This window comes from Rhynchophorus ferrugineus, unplaced genomic scaffold (genome assembly GCF_030347505.1).
Source record: "Rhynchophorus ferrugineus isolate W39M unplaced genomic scaffold, kcgeb_rfMv2 rfM11, whole genome shotgun sequence".
Classification (NCBI taxonomy): domain Eukaryota; kingdom Metazoa; phylum Arthropoda; class Insecta; order Coleoptera; family Curculionidae; genus Rhynchophorus; species Rhynchophorus ferrugineus.
This window is the reverse complement of record NW_027472590.1, coordinates 20325250-20351704: the sequence shown is the minus strand read 5'-3', so window position 1 is coordinate 20351704 and position 26455 is coordinate 20325250. Positions and strand designations below refer to the sequence as shown.

The 26455-nt window shown below is 32.7% G+C and overlaps 1 protein-coding gene across 8 annotated transcripts in view; it reads right to left on the bottom strand.

Moving 5' to 3' along the window:
• Liprin-beta (liprin-beta 1) overlaps nt 1-26455 on the bottom strand; it is a 144401-nt gene that overhangs the window by 7122 nt on the left and 110824 nt on the right. For 5 of the 8 annotated variants that reach the window (XM_076417369.1, XM_076417367.1, XM_076417372.1 and 2 more), the window contains exons 4-12: nt 16927-17064; nt 13626-13829; nt 11912-12137; nt 11629-11842; nt 11328-11504; nt 6185-6403; nt 3603-3698; nt 3328-3547; nt 164-398 (exon numbers count right to left, since the gene is read on the bottom strand). In XM_076417369.1, coding sequence (XP_076273484.1) covers nt 164-398; nt 3328-3547; nt 3603-3698; nt 6185-6403; nt 11328-11504; nt 11629-11842; nt 11912-12137; nt 13626-13829; nt 16927-17064 — 1729 coding nt within the window. The remainder of the gene's footprint in view (nt 1-163; nt 399-3327; nt 3548-3602; nt 3699-6184; nt 6404-11327; nt 11505-11628; nt 11843-11911; nt 12138-13625; nt 13830-16926; nt 17065-26455) is intronic. The other 3 variants (XM_076417371.1, XM_076417370.1, XM_076417373.1) reach the window with 1 other exon arrangement.

Here is a 26455-nt window from a genome sequence, read left to right as displayed (position 1 = left end):
GCTCATAGCACCCTTGTGTTTACAATTCAGTTAGTTAATTTAATTGTGGCGGTACAACAAAACACAAACGTCGTTCGAGATTTCCAATGGAAATGATAACGTGTTTTTCTATAATTTTCTAAGGATTTATTGAACGGTTTTTGCGTTATTCATGCAAACGTACTTTGGCGTTAAATGCGGTTCGCTCCATCCCAACCTGGCTGCAGCTGTGGCCCTGACACCGCCTCTCTGGAATTCCCCAATTCCAGCTGGTAAATCTTCCAAGTTCCCTGAACCCGATCTTTTTATTTTTCCAAACAACTTCTTGATGCCTTTGTTTTTATTGAACGACAGAGTTGGTGAGCCGGGCGACTCTTCTTTGGCTATACTGTCCTCGGAGGACACCTTATCTGTTTCAGCTTAAATATTAAATAGGTAAGTATATATTAAATAATAAAGATAGCTGAATTAATAGCATAAAATTAAATCTATTATTAATATATAATTTGTTAATATCCAATATTTACAATATATTCCAGTAAATTTATCGAAAAGTTTAATAATAGATTCTACCATAAGTATTAAAAAGCGAAAATAATTATAATACAGCTTTTCATCAATTGTAAATGGAAAGGAATGAAATGATGGGGCATTTTTAATGAATTTTTGGAAAATCCACTAAAAAGACCTCGTGTAAATGAATGATGTGTGTGAATCAAAATAATTATGGGTTATCAGTGAATAGCTCAAGTCGCCTAAATTTAAATACGAAAATGATTTTCAAGTAACGGAACTGGGGAAAATATAGACTTAAAAAAGCTAAAAGAAGCGATTAGTAAAACATTTAAATTCGTAATTTAACATATAATTTGTGACATGTTAAAATAAATAGGTAATATTTATATTAATAAAATGTTTTACATCAAATTAAGGGGTTAAGGTTATATATAGAGTGTTAAACACTAATAACAATAAATATAATACAAACAACCAAATATCGATTGAAATGATTTAAGTAGTGGCGGCTCCTGATTTAAGGTGATCTGCAATTTTTGCAAATAAAGCTTATTTTTTATAAATCAATTCCATCCTACGTCTTTTTCAATTCGCAAATTTGTTGATCACTTTGTCATTAATTGTCTATTTTGGAGATAAACTGTTTCTCAATAGAGAGCATGGAAAGTGCTGTTAAACGATCTTCGGCCATTGAATTCTTGAGAAACTTTTTGATGCGCTTTAGTGTTGAGAACCTTTTGGCCTCTGATGTCATGAGAGTGGTTACGACGAATTCTAATAATTGTTTAGTCTCCTTCAACGTGTCTTCTAGATTGCTTGCTATTAAAAAATTTAGAACAAGTAGTGTACCATTTAATGTTCTGCAATCATTTCTTGAATAAATAACTGACAGTTCAATTCATAATCGTTCAAGTGTGAGATAAAGGGAACATACGGAAGTGAGTTTGTCCTCAGGAAATTCACCGCAATACTCTCCAAAGTATTTCGAGAAGTAAAGTACGTAACTATGCTTTTAAAATGAAATCGATCTTTTGCACAATTTATTATATCACACACCTCTAAAGTAGAAATTTGGTGATCAAATTTACTGTTGCCTAGACGGTTGCGTTTATTTTCCTGTGGATCATGACTTATTATATATGATGCTTCGCTAATGATGTTATCAATATCCGAAATAATATTGAATAATACTGCGTTCAAAATTATCGATAGCGTTTCTTATTCCAGTAGGTTCGATTTTTCTGTTTCAGTTGATTAAAAAGCGTATCTACATGGGACATATCTATCATTTAATGTACAATGAATAGATGTTCTATTTCATCCATACGCTCAATGAGATAGTTTCTATTTTCGTATACAATATTAATAATTCGTATATTAAAGTTCCAACGGGTTGGAGCGCCATGGGGGATCCTTATGTTCACAATTTTATTCAACACTTGCTACTCTTTGTGGTGAATTATTAAAAAAGTCACGAATGGCTTGTAGATTTCCAAAAATGCACGTACTTGCTTATTTCTAGAAGCAGCTTTGGACATAATCAAATTTAATTGGTGGGTATAACAGTGTACATAGTGAGTAAAAGGATGCTTTCTTTTAATTAATGCTTGATCATAATGATGCTCCATCATAGCTTTGTGCGATCAGTTTGTTGGATGAATTTTAAATTAAAAGATCTATAACGTTAACAATTGTTTTATTAAGCGTTTCTGCATCACATTTTTTAGGAACTAAGTAGTCCCAAAAAAGGTCAATTGGTTCACCATCGCGAACATATCTAAAAATAACTACCAGTTGACATTTGCAGCAACATCAGTTGTTTCGTCCGCCATGATCGCCAAAAATGAAGAATTATTAATTTCCTCAATTATTTGGACATGACAAACTTCAAGCATACACTATAACAGATCGTATTTCGTATAGTTCTGTATTTCTTTGAAGCTGCCTTTAAATACTGATAGATGCTCACTTAGAGATCCGTCTAGTTCAGCCGAAAATTTCGAAGTCCACGAAATATCGTCGGATTCTGAAAACATTTAATGCAATTACAACTTCTGATAAAACATATCTATTCTTTGACACCTTTTCATTATGTCTCTGTATATTTCTCCAATACACCGAATCTAATTGAGCCATCAGCCAACCCTAGTAATGCAAATTCCATACGATTATGAAGATGGATTTTAGAGTTTTCATGCCTTTTTATTTCCAAACTTAAGTGCTCTAGATCGGGGATCTTTATTTCCGTGAGTCGGTAGCGATGGTAGGTTATTCTACGGATTCACGTTACTTCCGTAGCTCGCACTTCCACTGCAGTTATTATGCTTTATGACAATAAGAATTTTTTATATCATTTATTACGACAAGAATTCGCGAATTATAAGTGGGATTTGCTTTTTGGCAAATAATAGAAAATATTTTAGTATTTTAGTGAGATTACATGATTATTTTTTAGGAGCTCCTATAGTTTTTTTGGGGCCCTGCAACACTGCAGCACTTATGCAGCAGCCGCCACTGGATTTATGTTTCTAGTTGAATGACTGAGTAAACAATGAATTTCTGATGTTCTATTTTACCAAAACAAACCATTTTCCAAAATTATATATTTTAACACTCTCTATATTAATATTATTTTAACAACAATGAAACAAAATGGGTTCAATGTTAAAAGTGAAAAGAAATAAACCATTCCTGTATGGTGGTCTCTGTTGAAATTTTGAGATAATTTAAATAAACTGAAGCCTTCGTTAGCGTTGCATGGTGTGTAAAAGAAATATCGTCAAAGAAGCCAACCAGCTGCGACATCAATATTTGGGACTGGAGCTATATCACCTAAATTCGGAACAGAGAAGCCCCTCATTCTGCTTCCCCCCATCACCAACGGTAGGTACTGTAAGCTGCCGTTCCTACCGAATGCCACGCCACGTTTTTGAGGATTCGCGTTCGAGTCCACCGCGGAGAACTGGGCACCGGAGCCGTTAGTTAAGAACTGAGGCCGAGGCAAACTTCCATACTGTATATCGATTTGTCCTTTGTATGCTGCTGGTGGTGTCTGAAATAATGCATAATATATAGATGAAGTAACTTGATAAAAACTAATAGCATACCTTTGGTCTGTGAGGATCATTATAGGTTTGTTCTACATTTCGGGAACTGCCAGATGATAAAACAACCGGACTAGGTGATGGAGATACTCTTATGGCCTGAAATATAAATCAGAGGCCTTCGTTGTTTTCTTTTTTAAAATGAATATTATATATAATCGTACTTAAAAAATACATTAAAATGCGGTGCTATTATGCATAATGGACAGTACACCCGGCGAACGTGCCCGAGGTGGAACAGCTCTAATTATAAAACAAAATATATACGATTTCCAACAAGATGAGATCAAGAAAGAAGAAATACAAGCTACGATAATTAGCATTGAAAAGAACGGCGCTAAAATAACCATAGGACTGTCCACCAAGATACAAAATAATACAACAATAAAGTTTGGCGTTCACCATTAATAACATCTGGAAAAGGAAACGAATTACTCGCAGGAATTAATACTACAAATTGTAACTATCGTTCAGGGCGTGAACCCACTTACTGGTCCACCAATAGTAATAAAGTGCCAGGCCTACTAGACTTTTACATTTCGAAAAGCATCTCATGAAATCAAATACAAACTGAGAGCTTGTGCGAACTAACGTCTGATTACACTCCAGTATTGTTAACACTAGGCGCGACTAATCTTAATCGATTAATTTTACTAACAAATTTACAAACTGGGACACGTTTAGGCTTATAACGCAGGATCAAATCAGTTTAAACGTAAGACTCAAAACTATAGACGATCTTGAGCAGCAAACACGAAATATAATTAAATAATTTAGGTCTGCTGCAAAAGAAGCTACCCCAACATCAAGAGAGCAATCCGAATAAGAGTTAAAGTACCCCCTTGATATTAGGGAGTTGATAAAAGAAAGACTAAGAGCTAGAAGAGCATGGCACAGAACCAGAAATGCTGTAGACAAAACAATATTTAATAGAATAAGTAATCAGACAAATCAAAAGATTAAAGAATATAAACAAAGTTGCTTCGCAAAATATGTAAGTGAATTATTCCGCACCGCCTATTAAAACGATGAACGATCAAAAAGCTGAATTATTCGCAGAACATTTAGCTAACGTATTCCAACCGAATGATATAGAATCTACAACAGATATAAATCCTGTTATAAATCAGCCCGATGTAGCTGTAAATCTTATTTTTCCAATGGAAGTTGCCACAGATATTGACAACACCATTCCTAAAAAGCCTCCTGAAATTGATATTTCACCTGGGTTATTGAAAGAGCTGCCTCGAAAAGCAACAATTATGTTGACATATAGTGTGTGAGACTGAAGCATGTTCCAGAAGTCTTAAGGCTGCTCGAATAATTATGCTTAAAGACCCTGACAAACTGGCAGAACAAGTTGGATCTTACAGACTTATTTCGCTGCTGCCAACGATATCAAAATTATTTGAGAAACTGCTGTTAAAACATATAAAACCATTTATAGAAATACCAGATTTCCAATTTGGATTTCGACCAAGTGCACAGAGTAACAGCGGTTGTTGAAAAGGCATTCAAAGAAAAGAAACACTTCCCTGCAATATTCATGGACGTCTCACAAGCTTTCGACCGGGTATGTCATTTGAGATTAATCTACAACCTGAGCAAATTGCTACCGTGGAATTACTGTCGACTGCTGGAATCATATCTTTTCGAAAGAAAATGTAAAGTCTCGCATAAAGGGGCATTCTCAACACTTAAACCTATTTCGGCTCGAGTTCCACAGGGTAGTGTCTTGGGATCATTCTGGTATCTGCTCTATACTGCTGATATCTTAACAAAAGAAACAGTACTTGGAACATTTGCCGATGACACGGTTATCATACAAAAGCTGTATCTCTCTCTAAGACTGTAGAAAAAGTACAAGTAGCGGTCAACAAGATATACAAATGGACTAGAGACTGGAAAATACAGCTTAATAGCTCCAAATCTGTCCACGTTAATTTTGCGTTGCGGAGAAATGACAAAACCGGATGCCAATTCCTCAAACAGAATCAGCTAAATACGTCGGAATACATCTGAATGGTAGGTTAAACTAGAAACATTATGTTAGACAAAAAGCAGAGCAAGCAACTGTACTGGTTAGTCGGAAGATACCCTCAGCTTGACCTAAAATCAAAGAGATTGGTTTATCAGTCAATCATACAGTCAATTTGGAGCTATGATGTGCTAAGTTATACTTTTAATTACCAATGCTTATCGCAACGTAATCAACAAACAGTTGCACAATGAGCTCCAAACCAAATGAATATACCAAGTGATCCAAGATTTCGCCTTAAAAATGAAATAAGGTTGCTAAATCACCGTAACGTGGAAGCAATAAGCTGGTCAACATGTAGGAAATCAAAAGATTGAAGCGAATCAAACGACACGAGCTTGTATAAGTGTATTCTTTACTTTAGCTAAAGTAGTTTTATTTTAATTTGAGAATAAATCTAAGATAAATTTAATCCAACACTAGCCTTGCTTGTATATTAATGCAAGTACAACAGAAGAGTAGTAATAAATCAATTTGTAAATTAATATTGTACTAAGCATATCTAATGTAAACATTTAATTTAAAAAAATTATATATAAAATCGTACTTGATTTGAATGTTGAGGTGTTGATGTTAACTGTGGTTGTGATGATGATACCATTCTAGGCACTAAGGGTGGCTTCTTCACGTCACTGTTATTGTTGTACTGACTGTTCCGCAACTCAATATTTTCTCTTTCGAGGGCTGCAGCGTTTAATTTTAGTTCACTCATGATCGACATCAGTTCCAGCTTTTGTGTTTCCAAGGACGATCTTGACAAAACCTCCTGTAATAATATGTATTCGTATATATATATATATATATATATATATATATATATATATATATATATATATATATATATATATATATATATATATATATATATATATCATTGAGAAGAAATGTTAAGAAATTAATGAAGTATTTTTTTTATTGTTGTTTATCGCGTTAGTATACTTTTTATTTCTTTGCGAATATTTGTAGGTGTTTCGGGGCAACTCAGTTTGACTATATGATATCAATAATCATGAACGTTAACGACTGGTTACTAACGGTGATTGAGCGCTGATATGTAAAATAACTATCGACTTTGTACTTAGTATGATATGATATAATAAAGCAAAGCCTTCAGCAGATATATTTTGTTAAGAGAGAAGTATGCTGATTATACGATAACGCTTACAAGCATTGATATGTATAGAGACGAAAATATACATCACTATTCTTCACTATTCACTATTCGAAATATTTCTAATGGTGGTTCCAACTAGTGTTGTTCGATTATGAGTTAAATGTCACATATGTCAATTACTTTTCCTTGGCCGTTAGATTTGTATTATTCAATATATATCATTGAGTTAAATAATTTTAAGAAATTAATGAAGTATTTATTTTTAAAATGTGTTGTCACATTTTTAATTGTTGTTTATCGCGTTAGTATACTTTTTATTTCTTTGCGAATATTTGTAGGTGTTTCGGGGCTACTCAGTTTGACTATGTGATATCAATAATCATGAACGTTAACGACTGGTTACTAACGGTGATTGAGCGCTGATATGTAAAATAACTATCGACTTTGTACTTAGTATGATATGATATAATAAAGCAAAGCCTTCAGCAGATATATTTTGTTAAGAGAGAAGTATGCTGATTATACGATAACGCTTACAAGCATTGATATGTATAGAGACGAAAATATACATCACTATTCTTCACTATTCACTATTCGAAATATTTCTAATGGTGGTTCCAACTAGTGTTGTTCGATTATGAGTTAAATGTCACATATGTCAATTACTTTTCCTTGGCCGTTAGATTTGTATTATTCAATATATATCATTGAGTTAAATAATTTTAAGAAATTAATGAAGTATTTATTTTTAAAATGTGTTGTCACATTTTTAATTGTTGTTTATCGCGTTAGTATACTTTTTATTTCTTTGCGAATATTTGTAGGTGTTTCGGGGCTACTCAGTTTGACTATGTGATATCAATAATCATGAACGTTAACGACTGGTTACTAACGGTGATTGAGCGCTGATATGTAAAATAACTATCGACTTTGTACTTAGTATGATATGATATAATAAAGCAAAGCCTTCAGCAGATATATTTTGTTAAGAGAGAAGTATGCTGATTATACGATAACGCTTACAAGCATTGATATGTATAGAGACGAAAATATACATCACTATTCTTCACTATTCACTATTCGAAATATTTCTAATGGTGGTTCCAACTAGTGTTGTTCGATTATGAGTTAATTGTCACATATGTCAATTACTTTTCCTTGGCCGTTAGATTTGTATTATTCAATATATATCATTGAGTTAAATAATTTTAAGAAATTAATGAAGTATTTATTTTTAAAATGTGTTGTCACATTTTTAATTGTTGTTTATCGCGTTAGTATACTTTTTATTTCTTTGCGAATATTTGTAGGTGTTTCGGGGCTACTCAGTTTGACTATGTGATATCAATAATCATGAACGTTAACGACTGGTTACTAACGGTGATTGAGCGCTGATATGTAAAATAACTATCGACTTTGTACTTAGTATGATATGATATAATAAAGTAAAGCCTTCAGCAGATATATTTTGTTAAGAGAGAAGTATGCTGATTATACGATAACGCCTACAAGCATTGATATGTATAGAGACGAAAATATACATCACTATTCTTCATTATTCACTATTCGAAATATTTCTAATGGTGGTTCTAACTAGTGTTGTTCGATTATGAGTTAATTGTCACATATGTCAATTACTTTTCCTTGGCCGTTAGATTTATATTATTCAATATAACCAAAATAAGCGAACTATAATTCCATGATTTTAAATGTTATTGATTATATCCAACACTTACTATAGTGATTCAAACATTCATCAGACAACAGGGAACTGAATAAGATACGGTATATGATTGGGTCGTTCTGCGAATGTGCACTACAATAATTTACATTTAGGTTAAGTTTATTATTTGATAATTGGAGGGTTAGGTTTTCAATTACTTGTTGATAATACAAGTGTATACAAGTAATGTCTGTGAAAACAAAACAATAGTTGTTTACTGGTAATCGAAGAAATGAACAAATTATAGCGAAGCTGAGACGACAAGCATACTGAGCAGACAGAAATATTTCGTTATCTAATACTGTTTGGTATGGTATGTTAAATTCGTATAGTGTATTCAATATAACAGTGAACTCACGTCATCATGATATCGAATGTTTTGCCTATCGCAATTTGTAAATTTTTTTAAAAATGTAAAATCAGACAATATGTTCCTTCTTATTATATTCTAGTTGAAACGAGATACAATGCTGTTTGATACGATCGAACATTTAAATGAATCAGCCTCCAAATTCGTCTGGTTGTCAAACGTCTGCAAAATTCGTCAAAACATTAGTGATAATAATTAAGAAACAAACTTAATTAAGTTATAAACCGGCAAACGTTGTTTCATTATTTTATTTAGATTAGAATTTTGTTATATGTCAATGCCAAAATGACTAACAAAATGACACAAATGCCTATAATTCAGATGACGTGAGTTCTGTTTTATTGAATGCATGAACGCTTGATAAGAATATGAAATGGCTACTGACATTGCTGTAGATAATATTGTACACGTTTGGAGTATATAAAGTACATAGATGTTACTAGATGAAAAATACAAAGTTATGAGAGAAGAATCCAGACTATGAGGTACATTTAGAACACATAGATGGCGGGAAAAATCCAAATATAAACCAACCAAACCAAAATGTGAATATACATATTTGAATATGTAGATGCTGTTACTTCGATGTTGAAATACGCCATATTTGACGTCAATTTTGTTTTATTTCTTTCGTTTTCAATAATCCGCTTGAAACAAAATAAAGTTTATGCCAAATATGGTATATTTCAGTATCGAATTAACAGCATCCCTGTATTCAATTATGTATATTCAGATATTAATGTATTTCCTTTGCATTTGTCTTTTTCACACCACCAAAGTACCCTAAATATTTCTGGCATGTTTGGTTCTTCTCTTTTAATTTTATATTTTTCATCTAGTAGCATTTATACATCTAGCACTGTAATACATATTCCAAACATGTCCAATAGTATCGACAACCGTGTCAGTACTCATTCCATATTCTTATTAAATGTACATATTTACACTTCATATATTTTAACAACCACTAGGAATAATTGCACTAATATTGTTATATAAAACATACTCTGCGAAATAGTGTTAGATAGCTAGTTATATTTTAGATTCTCTGCTATTATATGACCTTTTAACATTACCCTATTCTGGTAATTTTGTTGATATTGTGATATCTGGAATATTTTATAATTGTTATTTATATTTTTAATTTTAGTTTCTGATTATTAACGTTTCTGAATTAAGTTCGATAATCAAAAATGTATAGTAGAGTAACAGATACTTACTGAGGCTAATATATTCACTTCTATTATTAAATAATTAATTAAACTCAATTTATCACCTCAGTTTCGCTATTTCCTTTATCATCAGTTAAAAATACCAGTTAAAATACACAAATATACATAAGGAATTAATAAGTCTGTATATACATAATCGCAGAAACGCACGAACGAGCCAATTATATAGTAACAGGTCAACTGAAAAGTCCCCGGCCTGACACATAGATGGCGCTACTAGAATTAAATCCATATGTTTTTTAGTTAGCCCTAACTAACCGCGCGAGCTCACTCTTGACCAAAAACAACGACGAGTTGATGATTCGGAGCAGTGTTTGGTGTTGATCAAGCGTAATAAACCCGAGTTTTTGCGTCGATATGTGACAATGGATGAAACATGGCTCCATCATTTTACTCGGAAATCCAATCAACAGTCATCCGAGTGGACTGCACACAGTCGGCTGCCAAGGTTATGGCGTCTGTATTTTGGGATGCGCATGGAATAATTTTCATTGACTACCTTGAAAAAGGAAGGACCATCAACAGCGACTATTACATAGCGTTATTGGACCGTTTGAAGGACGAAATCGCCGAAAAAAACGGCCGAATTTGAAGAAAAAGAAAGTGCTGCTTGACCAAGACAATGCACCGTGTCAAAAGTCCATGAATTGGGCTTCGAATTGCTTCCTCATCCATCGTATTCTCGCCAGCGACTATTTCCTGTTCTCTCTCAAAAGAGATCAGATCTCAAAAGAATGCTCGCTGGGAAGAAATTTTCGTCGAATGAAGAGGTGATCGCCGAAAGTGAAGCCTATTTTGAAGAAAAGGACCAATTGTACTACAAAAATAGTATCAAAAAGTTGGAGAGTCGCTATAATCAGTGTATCACCCTTGAAGGGAATTATGTTGAATAAAAAAAGTAATTTTGCCAAAAAATGTGTTTTACTACGGTAGGCCGGGGACTTTTCAATTAACCTGTTATATTTATCTTAACTAAGTTAAATATTAGAATTAGCAGTCACTCAGTCCACATTAGAATCTTCAAAAACAATTGGAACTAAGTACAAATATAATATTTACTTCATAGAATGTAAATTGGGAGGTTTGATAACTGAAAATTATAACACGTGTTTTCTACGACCTTTTGAAATAGACAAATATGTCCTGTTGACCTGTTACATTATGTTTACTTCCCTGTAGTCTTATATCCTCGCATTAATATGTCACAAACATCTATTTTTTTTTTGAGATTGATGAATGTTTTGTCCTTACCCTCTGGAGTTTTTCCTCAGCGTCAGACAATTGTTGTTTCTTTTCTTGTAACATCTTTTCCAAATCGGTAATTTTGTCCGATTGCGCTTCGATTTGCTCGGTCAGGACCTGAACTTGTAGTTGTAAATTGTCCCGTTCGTACTGTATCTTCCTGAACTTCTCATCTTGCTCTCCGGGCTAAATAAAAAATATGTAAATGAGTTTGAAGATAATTTAGCCTTGTAGATATATGATTTCTCCTGATGCCTAATAACTAATAGACGCATACAAAATGGAAACTAAGATAATCCTGGCTTTTAACCTTGGGGTAAGGTGGCGGCGTCCAATGATATCCTCTTTCCCCGCCATAAAAACAGCAGGGGGGCGGGCCCATATGGTACGAACAGCACGACATCTCGTGACGGTATCGTGAACAGTCACTATAGATGTCGGGATGACTACCTCGTTCGGGAAATAGTCTGTGTTCCCTGTGATCCATTAACATCGGACTGCTACCGTATCTCTGTGGATCAGATCTACATGTAACGAGAAGCAAACAATGATGTACAAAAAATATTAATGACACTTTATTGTAATCGCGATACCTTTCATGGCGCCTGTTGAAATTTTCCAGATAATTATCGTAAGGTCCGCAATTGGGGTAGTAAAACCCACCGTTCTGGCAACTCGTGGTGAGATTATGTTGAAAGTCCTCTAGCCTTGGAGGACTTTTAACGTGCGAAGATCTGGATTTCTGATCGCGTTCTTCTCTTTTCATATTTTGTCTTCTTCGGTCCAAACTACCTGGTGCCGAAGCACCCATGGACGAACCTGCAGTAATAAAAATGTTATTAAACATTGATATATACTTTATTTAAACCAAAGTGTGCCAACTTGTCACAAACAAGAACTTTAAGTTATCTGTAGATTAAACATGATTTTTTATTTATTAATCACTTATAACTTGTCTCTATAGATACTTAAAACTAGGTACTTATCTAAGAAGGCCAGTTGGTCCTTACTTAGTCTTTACTAAAATAAAAGCTAATAGATCTTTTCAGTATTTTTACCATTTAGTGTACTTCATTACACAACTATACAAGATCACACGGTTTGGTTCTCTTGAGCCTGTGTTCTAGTTCAGTGTTATCCAAGAGTTGCAGCACTTCAGTGTTAACATGGGAGTGGAAACTTTCCTCATGTTTTGTCGCAATTTCCGCTATGACAGTAGCAATCCGAAAGTATCGGTGTAAGTAATTGTTCATATAATATCTGGATGCATCCATAGTGCTCCTTAGGGCTCTATATCTCTAATACTCGTATAATGTTGATATTACTTCTTGCAGAACATTCTCATAATTGAATTCCATAGGCCTACACAGATTTCTTGTGCATCAGCAACTTATTATGTACGGATAATTTAGATGTTCTTCGAAATAACCAATACATTTTTTAAATTTTAATTCGAGTTCTTTTTTTGTTTAGATGTCCTCTATGTAAGTCTACTTATTAATATTGTTGCTTGCTTTTTGCAGTTTTCTGGTTTCTTCTTCGCTAATATTTCCAAATATTACAGTATTGAAACAGAATCCAAAACATTGTCTTGAGGTACATCTGCTTTTTTATTGTTCAGTAGGCTTCTTCTTGTTTAACTCTAAACATACTGGCTGAGATGTAGGGACTTACTATAGGGACTGTAGGGACAACTGTTACTTCGGTAATATTTTATCGCAGGCTTGCGCTATGCCTAACAATAAAGCTGAGTAAATTTGTTTTTCTTCGTAAGCTTTTTCAATAATATCTGTGATTACCTGGTCAATGGTCAAATCAAAGTGAAGTGCAGGTATTAAGATTAAGATGTTTTTTTTAAAACTTTTTTAACAGGGATTTTTCAAATACTTTGAATTTTACTGGCAGTAGTGAAATTGGTCGATAAGTTTTTACATTATTTTGTGGTGTTAGAAATCATAATAACTTCATTACAGTCATTCTCGAAACATCCGAGACATGTTTTAAATAAAATACAATGAAGTTTTTGGTTGAAAGCTTTAAGAGCTTGTTTGTACTGAGCTCATAGTTAAAACATATACTTGAGGAAATATGACTTTGATGGCTCTTGCTTTAATCTAACTCAGATATTGAAAACTAATAACGCCGGATAATGAAACAGATACAAGGATATTAATATCATAGTAGTTGATACAATTGTTTAACAATAATCATCACTAATCAGTTAATAATTAAATATGGTTCACAAAATCTTAATTCCATAGAACTAATGCAATACTGATAAGAAAACAATTTCGGTTGATAACTTGCCCGATCTATCGCTACCCCTCCTGGATATTTTCTCCTTCAGGGACCTGGATATAGGCGGTTTACACAAGGGAGTCGGTTCGTGTTGTGATTCCTCCTCCATCCTGATTGGCGATAAACGTTGAGGCGACGCTCTGGGGGGTGATAAAGTAGGTGGCTCTTTACGGATCCATTGAAAGTCGTTAGTACAACGTGTCGAACCAGAATCTATATATTAAACAAACATTCATTATTGTCTGTATTGTATGCATTAAGACAATTGTATTTTAGTAGATACGCAACTTATCATTATATTATATAAGCTTCATCATTTATAACAATATCACACTCGGGATCAATAATGTCACAATTCAAAAAAGCTAACTTTTCAATACAGCAAAAACAAACTTTACAATTTCTGTGAAATAAAATTATGCATATTCATGAAAAGATAATTTGTAAAATCCACAGGAAAAAATGGTGAAAATATTTCCAGATGGTTATAGGTATGATAAATTAATAATAATTACACTGGAGTAGTTTTTGTTATTAAGCAACTAGCTAACCACACAGACGTAAAGGTAATATTTTATTAGGCCTAAAAATTAGTTTTAAAGAATTTTTTTAATTTGAACTTTTATTGTGTAAAATTGGTACAATGTATTTTATTCAAAGTATTGTCGATCGATAGTCGTTACATTTTCCCATCTCTCAGGCAATTTACGAATTCTATGTCGAAAGAACGACGTTTGTTCGAACGATGGTTCTTTTGAGGCTATCCACGAATCGACCCATTTTTGGTGTCTTCATAAGAACTGAAGCGCTGCTCAGACAGGTCCACGATTCATGTATCGGAATAAGTAGTGATCAGAGGATGCAAGCTCTGGAAAATACGGAGGGTGGGGTAGCACTTCTCATTTTAATGTTCCCAAGCATGTTTCAAAGGTTTTGAAACATTCGGTCGAGCGTTGTCATGCTGAAGAATAACACTGTTGTGTCTTTATTAGAAATTTCTCATCTTTGAACGATATTTTTACAAAAATTAATCTTGGCTCCCTTTTTGCAACCTTGATTACCTTGATGTCACTGTTATTTTTCCGTTCATTTTGGTTTAATTTTTCTTCTTTATCAGTATTTAATTAATTTTATTTTGCTAGTACCATGTTCATACTCATTTCGTATTTGCCTTCATTGTCTTCCTCACATTTTGATCAACGTTTGTTATTATTTTATTCATTATTATTTCTTTCTGCAGTTTCTTTCAGGTACTTGCATAAAAGGAGGAACCTATTTTAATAGCATCCTTATTTCCATCAGTGTGAAAAATTTTAATTTACTTTTATTAATCTTGGACTTGGATGTAATAGAAGACAGGACTTCTCTCGTAAATCGTACAATGTTACAATGAAGCTTTTATTGATTTCTGTGTACTTCTTATCTCTACTTTTTTTTCTTCATAAATACACGTGTGACTAGTGGAGTCGCAACCCACTATTAAAATTACAACGGGCACTTGGCATTACCATAACTGTTAGCATAATGAGTCGCAATTCGACATAATTGCCTATTGTAGTACCAAATAAAAACAAGCCTAATAATGAAATGTGTAAAAATATCGTATATTGTTAGCTTCAATCGTGAAGCGAACCATAATTTAAAAAGTGACATTATTATAGAATTATTAGAGTGAAAACGACTGCGTAGTATAACGGCATTTCTGCACCGTAGTGCTTAATTATGCAGCAGATCATCATCATCATCAATCGATAATGGGCACTAGGGGAAAGTGTCCATTTCTCAACCAATACCCTGCTGTTGGTAATAATGCAGGGCTTCGAATATTCTCCACTAAATTCCGCCACATTTGTTCTGGCCTCGAACGGTATCAGTCTGCAATTTTTCAGATCGTTTTCCATGATCTTGGTTCGTATCTTTTTCGAATCTCTCTGCTGCGCTTTCTACTTAAAAGGTCAATTTTGTCATAGAAGTTTCTGAAGAATTCGTTCAGCTTTCATTCCACAGAAATTCTCCTTTCATTCCTCTATTGTATATTGATTATCATATATTAAAAGGGATACATTCGTTTCTAATATGATTTTAGAGAGAAGCATGCAGAATTTGCATTAAGCATCGCATCTCAAAGATCTTAAGCTTACATATGTCGCACTGTAATAATCCAAGTCTCGGAGCCAAATAGAAGAACTGGCAAGATAAGAATTCGAAAGAGGAGGATACTTCCTATATACTTATAATACTTTTTCTCTTCCACACGCACAATCTTAGAGAACCAAGAGCTACTGCAGCTTGGGCGATTCAGCTTATTACTCTTAGTTTTTTCTTCTGTATCATTGATCCCAATTGCTTTAGACCTGCCTTTGCTCTAACTGGATACCGCTTAACTTTGCAATAGTAGGCGATCTGCCAGTTGTCAGGAATTTGGTCTTTCTTCATTAATTTTCAAGCCTTAGAAGTTAGCCTTAGTTAGAAGAATAACATGTTATTGTTAATATGTTATTCTAGACGACATCTCCTTGGTGAATGCCGGCTTGGACCTCAAATAGATTTGACAAATAATTTTCGCATATAACTATTGAAACTATTGAAATCGTAAGAGACCTGAATAAGTTTAATAACCTTTGAGTAGAACATCTACTAAGCTGCGCAGAGTGAAGGCCAATGTAAAGACTCAAAAGCAGAGCAAAAAGTCAATAAAAACGACAATCACACGCCTTACTTCATCAGCTGACCTGCGCGAAATTCTTATCTACGCATCATCGATTATGTCTAAAACCCGCTTGTTCTCCTCGCTTTGTCGTCTCATTTGTGTGATCTTTGTAAACACCTTTCCGACAATTGATAAGAGGCTTCTTGCACCTCGATATTTTTTACACTGCTTACCTTACCTTCCTTCAGGGTAGGTACAATGATCCCTTTCTTCCAAGCTGACGGTACTCTCTGCGATCTCCAGTCCGGAATGTAAATTGCTGGAGGAATTGTGCTAAACTCTGTTGCGGGTTATGATTATGTGACTTTGATCGTTTGAATGTTGTCGTTGATCAAATCGGATGCAACTACAGATGTGTCATTATTCCAGACTTGTAGAGCGAGGAAGTGTACTTCATGATATAGTATTATCTCAAAAATTAGATATTTTAAGTTGCTACGTTATTCTTGTCGATGTGCGATATGTTAACGTATTAATGGATTTTAGTTTAAAAAAATGCTTATTAAATAACAATATTAAGTTAATTGCAATGCTATGTTAGTCCCTTAACTGAAAACACACGATGACTTACACTGAATAAAAAAACATGCCAGCAATTACCTCCTATGTGTCCATTCGGTTCCGACGAACTACTGGACAAGTCAGATGTGGAACCTTGATTCGACAGACTGCCGGACCACACCTGGTTTCGATCTTTTAAAGTTGAATCATCTTCGAGACTCGAGTCGTCATCGCATCCTACAATTAAAATAAGTTCTAAGATTGATTTTATTTGAATTATTTTTTTACCTGAAAAAAGTGTACAGTAAGATGCCGTTTCCCCCCGCACGAAAAGGTAAAAAACCGCAAAGGTTGAAAATTAAAGTCAATTATTTGTATTAATTATTTATAATAATGACAGTGTTAATGTTATAATGCTAAAGTTAAAAAATTAAAGCGATATCTAAGGTGAGTACAATAAAAGAGTGAATATAAAATGAGACAAGGCCGGCTTGGTGGCGCAGTGGTTAAGGCTACTGTTGCGATAGTCGCGGGTTCGGATCCTGTTGGGGTATGGATGTACTTTATGTTTGTGATTGTAACTATAGATGTTCTTATAGACAACAGTGGAAAATCCTACAAAGAATAACCATCCCAGTTACGCCAGTAACCAGGCTGGGTAAGACAGGATGTCTTCTGGGATGGTCCCTAACTTGGTTGCTGACCAGTCGGTAGACTTAATGCCGAGGACCGTGGACCGTGACCGAGACAATATAAGTTTTACCATACGACACATCCAGCTAAAACTGCAAGAGGAGGACGTGCAATAATAATTAGAAACAATATTTCCCACTGTGGAGAAATAGGACTCAGATTAACAGAATATCAAGTAACGGTGGTAGTAATTAATACAGGTATAGAATTAGACTAGCTGCAATTTACTGTCCATAAAGATAAAATCAAAAAAAGAAAAATTACCTCAACGTACTAAACTTCAATACAACATGGCGATCTAGAATGAACAGTTAAAGGTAATGAGTTGTATAAATTTTCATTCTAGAAACATATCTACAAATAGAAGAAGAATATGTTGACCTAAGCTCAGATCAATCACCAGTGATTCTGACCATAAGTGCAAACATAATAAAACGGAACAAAATCCTACAGTAATAAATAAGCGAAAAGGCTAGGAATGATTCATGTAAATGTATAACTTAAGACAACCGAATAATTAAACTTGAAACAGAAAAACTTGTTGTAAATATCCAGTAAGCTGCTTGAAAAAAATCGATTACCCCAAAGAAATTAAGAAAATGGTAGTTGAAAAACGAAAAGTAAAAAAATAGCGACAAAATAGAATATTTGAAAATAAAAATATGTTAAACAATATAAAACAAAGATTAAAAATGGAAATATTTGAAATAAAAAATGAACCCATAAATAACTATCCATTAAATCCAACAGATAACAAGTAAATCAACCATCATCACATTTTGGAAGGCCACTAAAATCCTAAAGCGACCAAATTTACACAGTACGCCCATAAGAGAACTAGAGGAAAATTGGGCACGCATCAACCCACAATAAGCTGAGGCATTCGGCAAATCTTTAAACCAAATGACACCGAGTTTGAACATAATTTACTGATCAGCTAGTGCGAGTTCCGATTAACTTTGTTACACCAAAAGATGTATCCAAAATTATAACGGCTATGATTTAATTACCGGACAAGTGCTAAATAATTTAACAAGAAAGGCCATTATAAAACTCATCAATTTGATTAATGTAATCAATTGTTAAATTAATAATTGTTATAATTAATAAAATGTTAAGTAAATTTTTAATAAATAAATTGTTAATTATTAAAACTCATAACTTAATTATTCCGATTCAAATATGTTCTGGGTATTTGGAAAATGGTTGAAGTTATTATGATTCCGAAACCTGGAAAACCACCAAATGAAGTAAAATCCAGTAATATCCAAATATGAATATGAAATTCTGTTACACTTAATCATAGGTAGAAAAAATCTAATACCTGCATATCAGTTTGGTTTTATGAGCAAACATTCACCAATTGACATAGAATAGAATTGGTGACTTTACTGAAAAAGTATACGAAAAGATACGTTTTCTTAGCTATACTGTTGGACGTAGCGTAAGCCTTCGATAAAGACTGGTATAAGAGGCTCATGTACAAATTCCATAAAATGTTACCACTGCAGTACGTTGAACTCTTACTCTTACATTTCAGTCAGGATGTTTAGAGTTAAACAAGAAGAAGTTTACTCAAAAATTGAAGAAATAGGTTACTACAAGGCAATGTTTTGGGTTCTGTTTTTTATTTATTCTAAATGCTACTACAGTTACCTTTGGTGATGACCAGTGACCAGAAACCAGTGAAGTAACCAGAAAACTGCAACACGCAACTTATAATATAAATAACTAGTGCCAGACATGGAGAATAAAAGTACACCGGTGCAGATTGAATTCACCTACAACTAAACCGTTCATATATCAATAAATATGAATAACATCATCATCCGATACAGTAACAATGCTCAATATCTTAGGATGAAACTTGACAAAAAATGTACTGGTTATTAGGAAGTAAATCTATATTATACGTACATAATCAGTTGCTGTTGTATAAGCAGATATTAAAACCTATATAGAATTCAGTTATGGAGATGTTCGCCGAGAAGTAACATTAACATAACACAAGTATTTCAGAACAAAGTCCTGAGAGGTACTGCGGATGCACCCATATACCACAGAAATAATTATTTACACCAAGGATTTCAACTGTCATAGTGGAAGTTTCAAGAGATTCGCAATAAGACAGGAGTAAAGACTATACCACAGTGCAAATACTGAAGTACTTCAGCTCTTGGATAACACTGCACTAGGACTAGGTTGTGTAGCCAAGTGCACTAAATGGTAAAACCACTGAAAATAATTACTAAGTTTTATCTTATTAGAGACTAAATAAGGACCATTGGGCCTTCCTATATAAGTACCTAGTTTTAAGATAAACCACTGTAGAGAGAAATTATAAGTTAGTCGGCAACGACTCGTAATAACATATTAATACATTTTTAAAACATCAAAAATGTTGGTCCAGTTAAAAAGATTCGTCTTGTTTATTGCTGATTAATGTCACCTGAATTCGAGTGTCATTATTTTTATATATTTTATTTTTAACAAACAAATTTTTTAACACAGTAAACAATTGACAACCAGTAGTCAATTACTAAATGATCGATAGTCGTTTTCAGTCGATAGTTCCCAACGCTTTTATTACAAAGTGTTAAAACGAGTTCATGAAAAATAAAAAATAGGATGTCACATTATAACATTATCTCAGATACATTTGACATTACATCATAGCAATGTTTCATAGCAATTTATCAATTAAGATATATATATATATATATATATATATATATATATATAATTTGGTTAACGAATATACAGTTTTAAAAATTGGCGCCATTTACTGAGGACTGGATTTTGACAGTTAACTTGTAGTGTAAATAGAAGGCACACATTTTGTAATTGTCCCGTAAACAATAAACATGTACGTTTGGAAGGCTCGATGACATAAGAAACATAAGAGACTACAAGGTAGGGATGCTGGAAAAATCGAAATATAGATATTTTTTCTATATTTTTTTTTGACCGATAAATCTGTATTTTTGTGGCCGATATTTTCAAATATATTTTTAAAATATCTGTTAGCGCGAATTTGATTATAATATAAAAAATCATATTGATACTGTTAGCGTCATCTTAGATGACATAGTCATAGTCAAATAAATATGTATATATGTCAATACATACTAGTAAAAGGTAATTATCAGTGATGTGCGATATATTTTCACAAAACCCCATTAGTACTGAAACAAGTGTTTATGTTATACAGTTACATTTGCTGAGGACACTACGATACTTGGAGACAATAGCGGAGAAATAATTAGAAAACTGCAACACGCAAATAATAATATAAATAACCGGTGCCAGACATGGAGAATAAAAGTACACCAGTGCTACAACGAAACTGTTCATATACCAATAAATATGAATAATATTATCATCCCATACAGTAACAATGCTAAATATCTTAGGATGAAGCTCTACTGATTATTAGGAAGGAAATCTATATTATCCGTACATAATAAGTTGCTGCTGTATAAGGAGATACTAAGACCTATATGGAATTTAGTTATGAAGATGTTTTGCGAGAAGTAATATTAACATAACACAAGTATATCAGGACAAAGTCCTGAGAGGTACTGCGGATGCACCCATATACTACAGAAACAATTATTTACAACACAAATGTCATGTATTAAGGAAGTTTCAAAAGATTCGCAACAAAACACGAGTAAAGTTCTTCAGATCTTGGACAGCAATGTACTAGGACGCAGACTCAAGAGAATCAAACCTTGTATGATCTTGTGTAGTTGTGTAGCGAAGTGTACTAAATGGTAAAAACGCTGAAAATTGCTACTACCTTTTATCTTATTAGATACTAAATAAGGTCCATTGGGTCTTCCTATATAAGTGCGTAGTTTTAAGATAAGCTACTGTAGAAACAGATTGTAAGTTAGTGGGCAACAACTCGTAATAAATTTTTAAGAAATCAAATTTTTAAAAAATCAATAATGTTGGTCCAATTAAACATAATTCGTCGTTTTTTATTGTTGATAATGTCATCTGAATTCCAATAAGTCATTATTGTTATATATTTTATTTTTAACAAACAAAATTTTTTAAGAGAGTAAACACAAATTGCTTGGTTCAACACATTCGAACTAGACACCCCTAGATATTGTTTTGGCGGTTTAAAATGAACTATATTTAATAGACGTACCGTTGGAGCTATCAAGGTGATGATCCGCCATAGCAATCCACCTCTTTCAACGGTACAGAAATAAGAAACAAGTGCACACGCGACTTAAAAAACGATGAACACCCAAACGGAAGCGTACACTACGCAATGAACATTCTTTGCGGGCGACGAATTCGGAGTGTAAGGAGTTATTTTCGATTTGCTTTCGCTTGGACGAAGGCCAGAAATCCGGACCGTATAGTTTGGCCTATTTATTATGGATCATGCCGATGGATGCGTACGAGAGAGAAGATAGAGACCTGTTGCGACACACCAACCGTATCCTTCAAGGTTTTTAGCTTTGTTCTGATTTATTGTTAGATGGTTTTCCTTTTTATGTATTTAAAATTAGTATGGATTAGGATTTGTATAATATTAATCAATAAAAACTTGTTGAGTTGAGAACTATCGACTGAAAATAAGATGTATTACTTACTATTTCAGTCAAATTCATAAAATATAAAATATACAAGTGAAAGTTTAAACGCGGTTTTATTGAAAGAAAGAAGAGTCGCCTTTGTATTGACTAATTTTAGTTAATTAAGAATATTTTCTGCACAGTCTAATAGTATAGTATAAAGAAATTTTCTTTTTGTTTGTTCTGACTAAATATTTTTGGTGGTTCCTAATTCAGAAATCTTATGGCGTAATTTTTATAATTTTCAATTGATTATTAATATATTCACAAATTATTATTTAAGGAATTAAGTAGTTTTAAGTGGGAGTTAAGTAAAAGTTGAGAACTACAAAATGACAAGTAGTCATTTACTAAACGATCGATAGTCGTTTTCGATAGTTCCCAATATTTTTATTAAAAGGTGCTAAAACGAGTTCATGGAAAATAAAAAATAGGACATTATATTATAACTGAATCCCAAAGATACATTTGACATTACATGATAGCAACGTATCTATTCATCAATTAAGAGAGATATAGGTTTTAGTTGAAGAATATAGAGTTTTAAAAGTGGCGCCAATTAACGAAAGCACTCCTTTTGTAATCGCCCCGTAAACAATAAACGTGCACCTTTGGGAGGCTCGATGACATTACTGATGGATATAAGAGACTACAACAGGGTAGTCTATTGAAATTGAAAAAATATCAATATATTGATATTTTTCGGCGATATTATTTTTGATCGATATATCGATATCTTGATGGACGATATTTTTCGATATTTAAAAAAAAGTATCTGTTAGCACTAAGTTGCTTATAATATAATAAATCATCTTGATATTTTTAGCATCATCTTAGATGATTTAGCCAAATAAACATGCATACATGTTAATAAATATTAGTAAAAGGTAATTATCGGTGATGGGCTGTTTATATTATCACAAAACTCCATTAGTATTGGAACGAGTGTTTATATTATATGATTTTATGCTTTTGAATTGCAAAATAAAATATCGATATTAGCGGCCTAGAGTTTTTGAAGGAGTGTATCGAACTTTTGCTATGAGATTTCTCCTCTTTCCGACGAAGTGAATTTTGCGTGAAAAATTAAGGTTGGATGAAGAAATATCGATAATATTAAAAATAAGTATCGATATTTTTTGTTCGTCGATACATCAATATTTTTTTCCGCGGCCGATATCCGTATTACAAAAAAGTGAACACAATGTATGGTCCTTTCAATAAAACAGCCAATGCACGTTATAGATGACGTCGAATATTCCGCCAAATGCATTTTGTAAAAATGTAAAATTCGTTTTAAAGTCAGAGCAGATTTTTCCTTCACATTTTACCCCAGTGACAGAGTGGTGTCTGATGCGTCAGAATATGTAACCGAATCGATCTAACATAGGTTATAAGTAGCGTTGGGAACTATCGACTGAAAACAATCGAAACAGTCGATAGTCAAAAAACTAGTGACTGAAAATAATAATTACTATTTTCTGTTAAATGCACGGTTCGGCTGTTTTTTAAATTCATGATGTTCACGTACAAACTTTAAAAAAGAAAAGGAAAAAAAATTACTGAATATTATTAACATGCAATTAATAATTTCATTTTAAACGAAGTAGAATTACTTTTATATTTGAATGTTCTGTGGATCTGTGGAGTGGAATAATTCTCTACAAATGTGTAACCTATTTTAATATGCTAATTGCTATGTTTAAATAATTAACTAATTAATAAATATAGATAATTCAATAGAACTCAAATAAACCCTAAAAACTAAATGTAGAATAACCATAGATACTAAATAAAAATTAAATATATACCTAATCTTAGAAAAAAAAACTAATCCACGACATAATTAAAAATGATCGCGCAATAACTACTAGAGCTTTTTAAAATAAAGTAAATGCTTTATTTATTATTGAACGGAAATATTTTTTAACAAAAATTGAGAGAGTAACGGAACTGATACCTATTATTACTATAAAAAGAGTCAAAAATATTTTACTATTTAACATTCACAATTTTAATCTTTTTAGACATTAACAATTTTGAAAAATATCGTTCCAAAATACTATTATATTAATAATACAATATATTGTTATTTACAAACAAACTACAAGTCCTGTAAATCTACGTAAGCATAAATTGGGAACATTCTTGTTAAGGTTGCGGCTAGGACGACAGAGCCAGAACGTTAAAAATCAGTCGAATGAAACTAGTAGAACGAAAAATAGTCGATACTAAATAGTAACAAAATCAGTCGGACCGAAAATAGCGACTGAAAAGAGTCGACTAAAACAGTCACTGGTAAAACCTAGTAAAATCAGCCGAACCAAAAATAGTTACTGAAACAGTCGATAGTAAAAAGTAGTCTATTACTAAATAGTCGATAGTCGTTTTCAGTCTCTAGTTCACAACGCTAGTTATAAAATTCGATTTGTGTAGGTACAAATTCATTCAAAATGTTAGTGATAATAATTAGATGTTTTAAATAGCGTTGGGAACTATCGACTGAAAACAGTCGAAACAGTCGATAGTCGCAAAACAACAAAACAAAAAAATTAATATTTTCAGTCAAATGCACGGTTCGACTGTTTTTTTCCATTCGTGATGTCAGACGAGGATGTACGAATTCTTGTCTGTATAAAATGTGAGATAGGAAAGGACAGAGATAAATGCTTGGAGCAAAAGGAAAAAAAATACTAATTTCTATTAACATGCAATAAATAATATAATTAATAAAGTAAGTAGGATTACTTTTACATTGAATGTTCCGTGGATGTGTAAAAATGAATGGAATAATAATACCATAAATATTTTATCGTGTTTTAATATATTAATTGCTATTTTTAAATAACATAGTATAATTAATATAAATAGTACAATACAACTTAAACAAAACCTAAAAACTAAAGATTTTCAATAACCATAACTACTAAATATTGAAAATCATTGAAAAATCTAATCCATGATGAACCTAAAAATAATCGTACAATAACTACCAGACCCTTTTTAAATAAATTTTATTTATTTTTGAACGGAAATATTTTTAAATTACTGTGAATAGTATCATGTTCAACTTTTCTCCCGTGAGGCGATTTCTTTGATCGTTATTTGCCCAGATTTTGAAAAAACTCGTTCCCAGGGGACAGATGTTGCGGGTATAGAGGAATATTTTACATGTAACTGATATAATTCAGGTAGTTTCATTTTATGGGCTTGCCAAAAATCCAATGGGTTTTCTAAACGCCCAATAAATAGAATTTCCAAATACTGCTAAATCTGTAAAGTTGCTGCAGTACTTGGAGTAATTATTTCTTTCATTCTAGCCTTTTTTTTATCAAAATATCTCCAGATGTCAATATATTCTTGGTCAGTAGTTGTGTCTTGAATTTCGAGTTGTGGAGCTATATTTGTATTTTTTGTTACGTTTAAGTTAGAAAGGAAGATACCTCTTTTGTGATAACTTTTTGTATCGCCTCAGCATTATTTGCAATACCAAATCCTGCTTTTTTAAATCTACTATCTAAAAATGTTGATTTCCCGCTTATCGTGTTCATTTGTAAAATTGCTATTATTTTATTGATGACATCTAATAGACAATTTTCTCATTTTTCCCCATTCACTTGTTAAAATCCTGGATTTGATGGAATGTTGCAGTCCTCTTATTAAAGGTATAATTAAAGACATCGTTGGGATATCTTTCACCAGATAACTCGGTGGTCATTATCTCAATGAGCTTTAAAAGTTGTACACATTCTGTTAAGACAGTCCGTTCGTTAGCAAAGTGGTGCTCTTCTTAATAGCCAACAAAATAAATTGTTGAATATTAAAGTAAAGTTGTCCTATCAGAAAATGTATTTATTAGAAATATTTAATATACTTTATTCACCTTTTTACTACTGCTGCTACTGTAAAAAATTCTTCAAATCTTTTGGATCGATACAATTTCTGAAACCTTTGGAACCTAATTTTAGCTTTCAAGATTTTAGGAAAAAAGTTTTGACAAACAAGAAGCTTGGACAAAAATCGTGAAAGTTTATCAAAAAAGTATTACCTATTATACCAGTCCAAAATATTACCTATTATGCCAGTCAAAAGTATCTTACTATTTATCATTTACAATTTAATTTTTCTCGAAAACTAGCATTCCAAAATGCTGCTATATTAATTTACAATATATGGTTATTCACAACCAAACTACAAAAAAAAACATAAAACCGCATATATTACATGTAAATTACAAATCTATATAAGCATAAATTCGGCGCATTACTTTCAAGGTCGCGGCTAGGACGACAAGGCCAGAACATTAAAAATCAGTCGAATGAACTAGTAGAACCAAA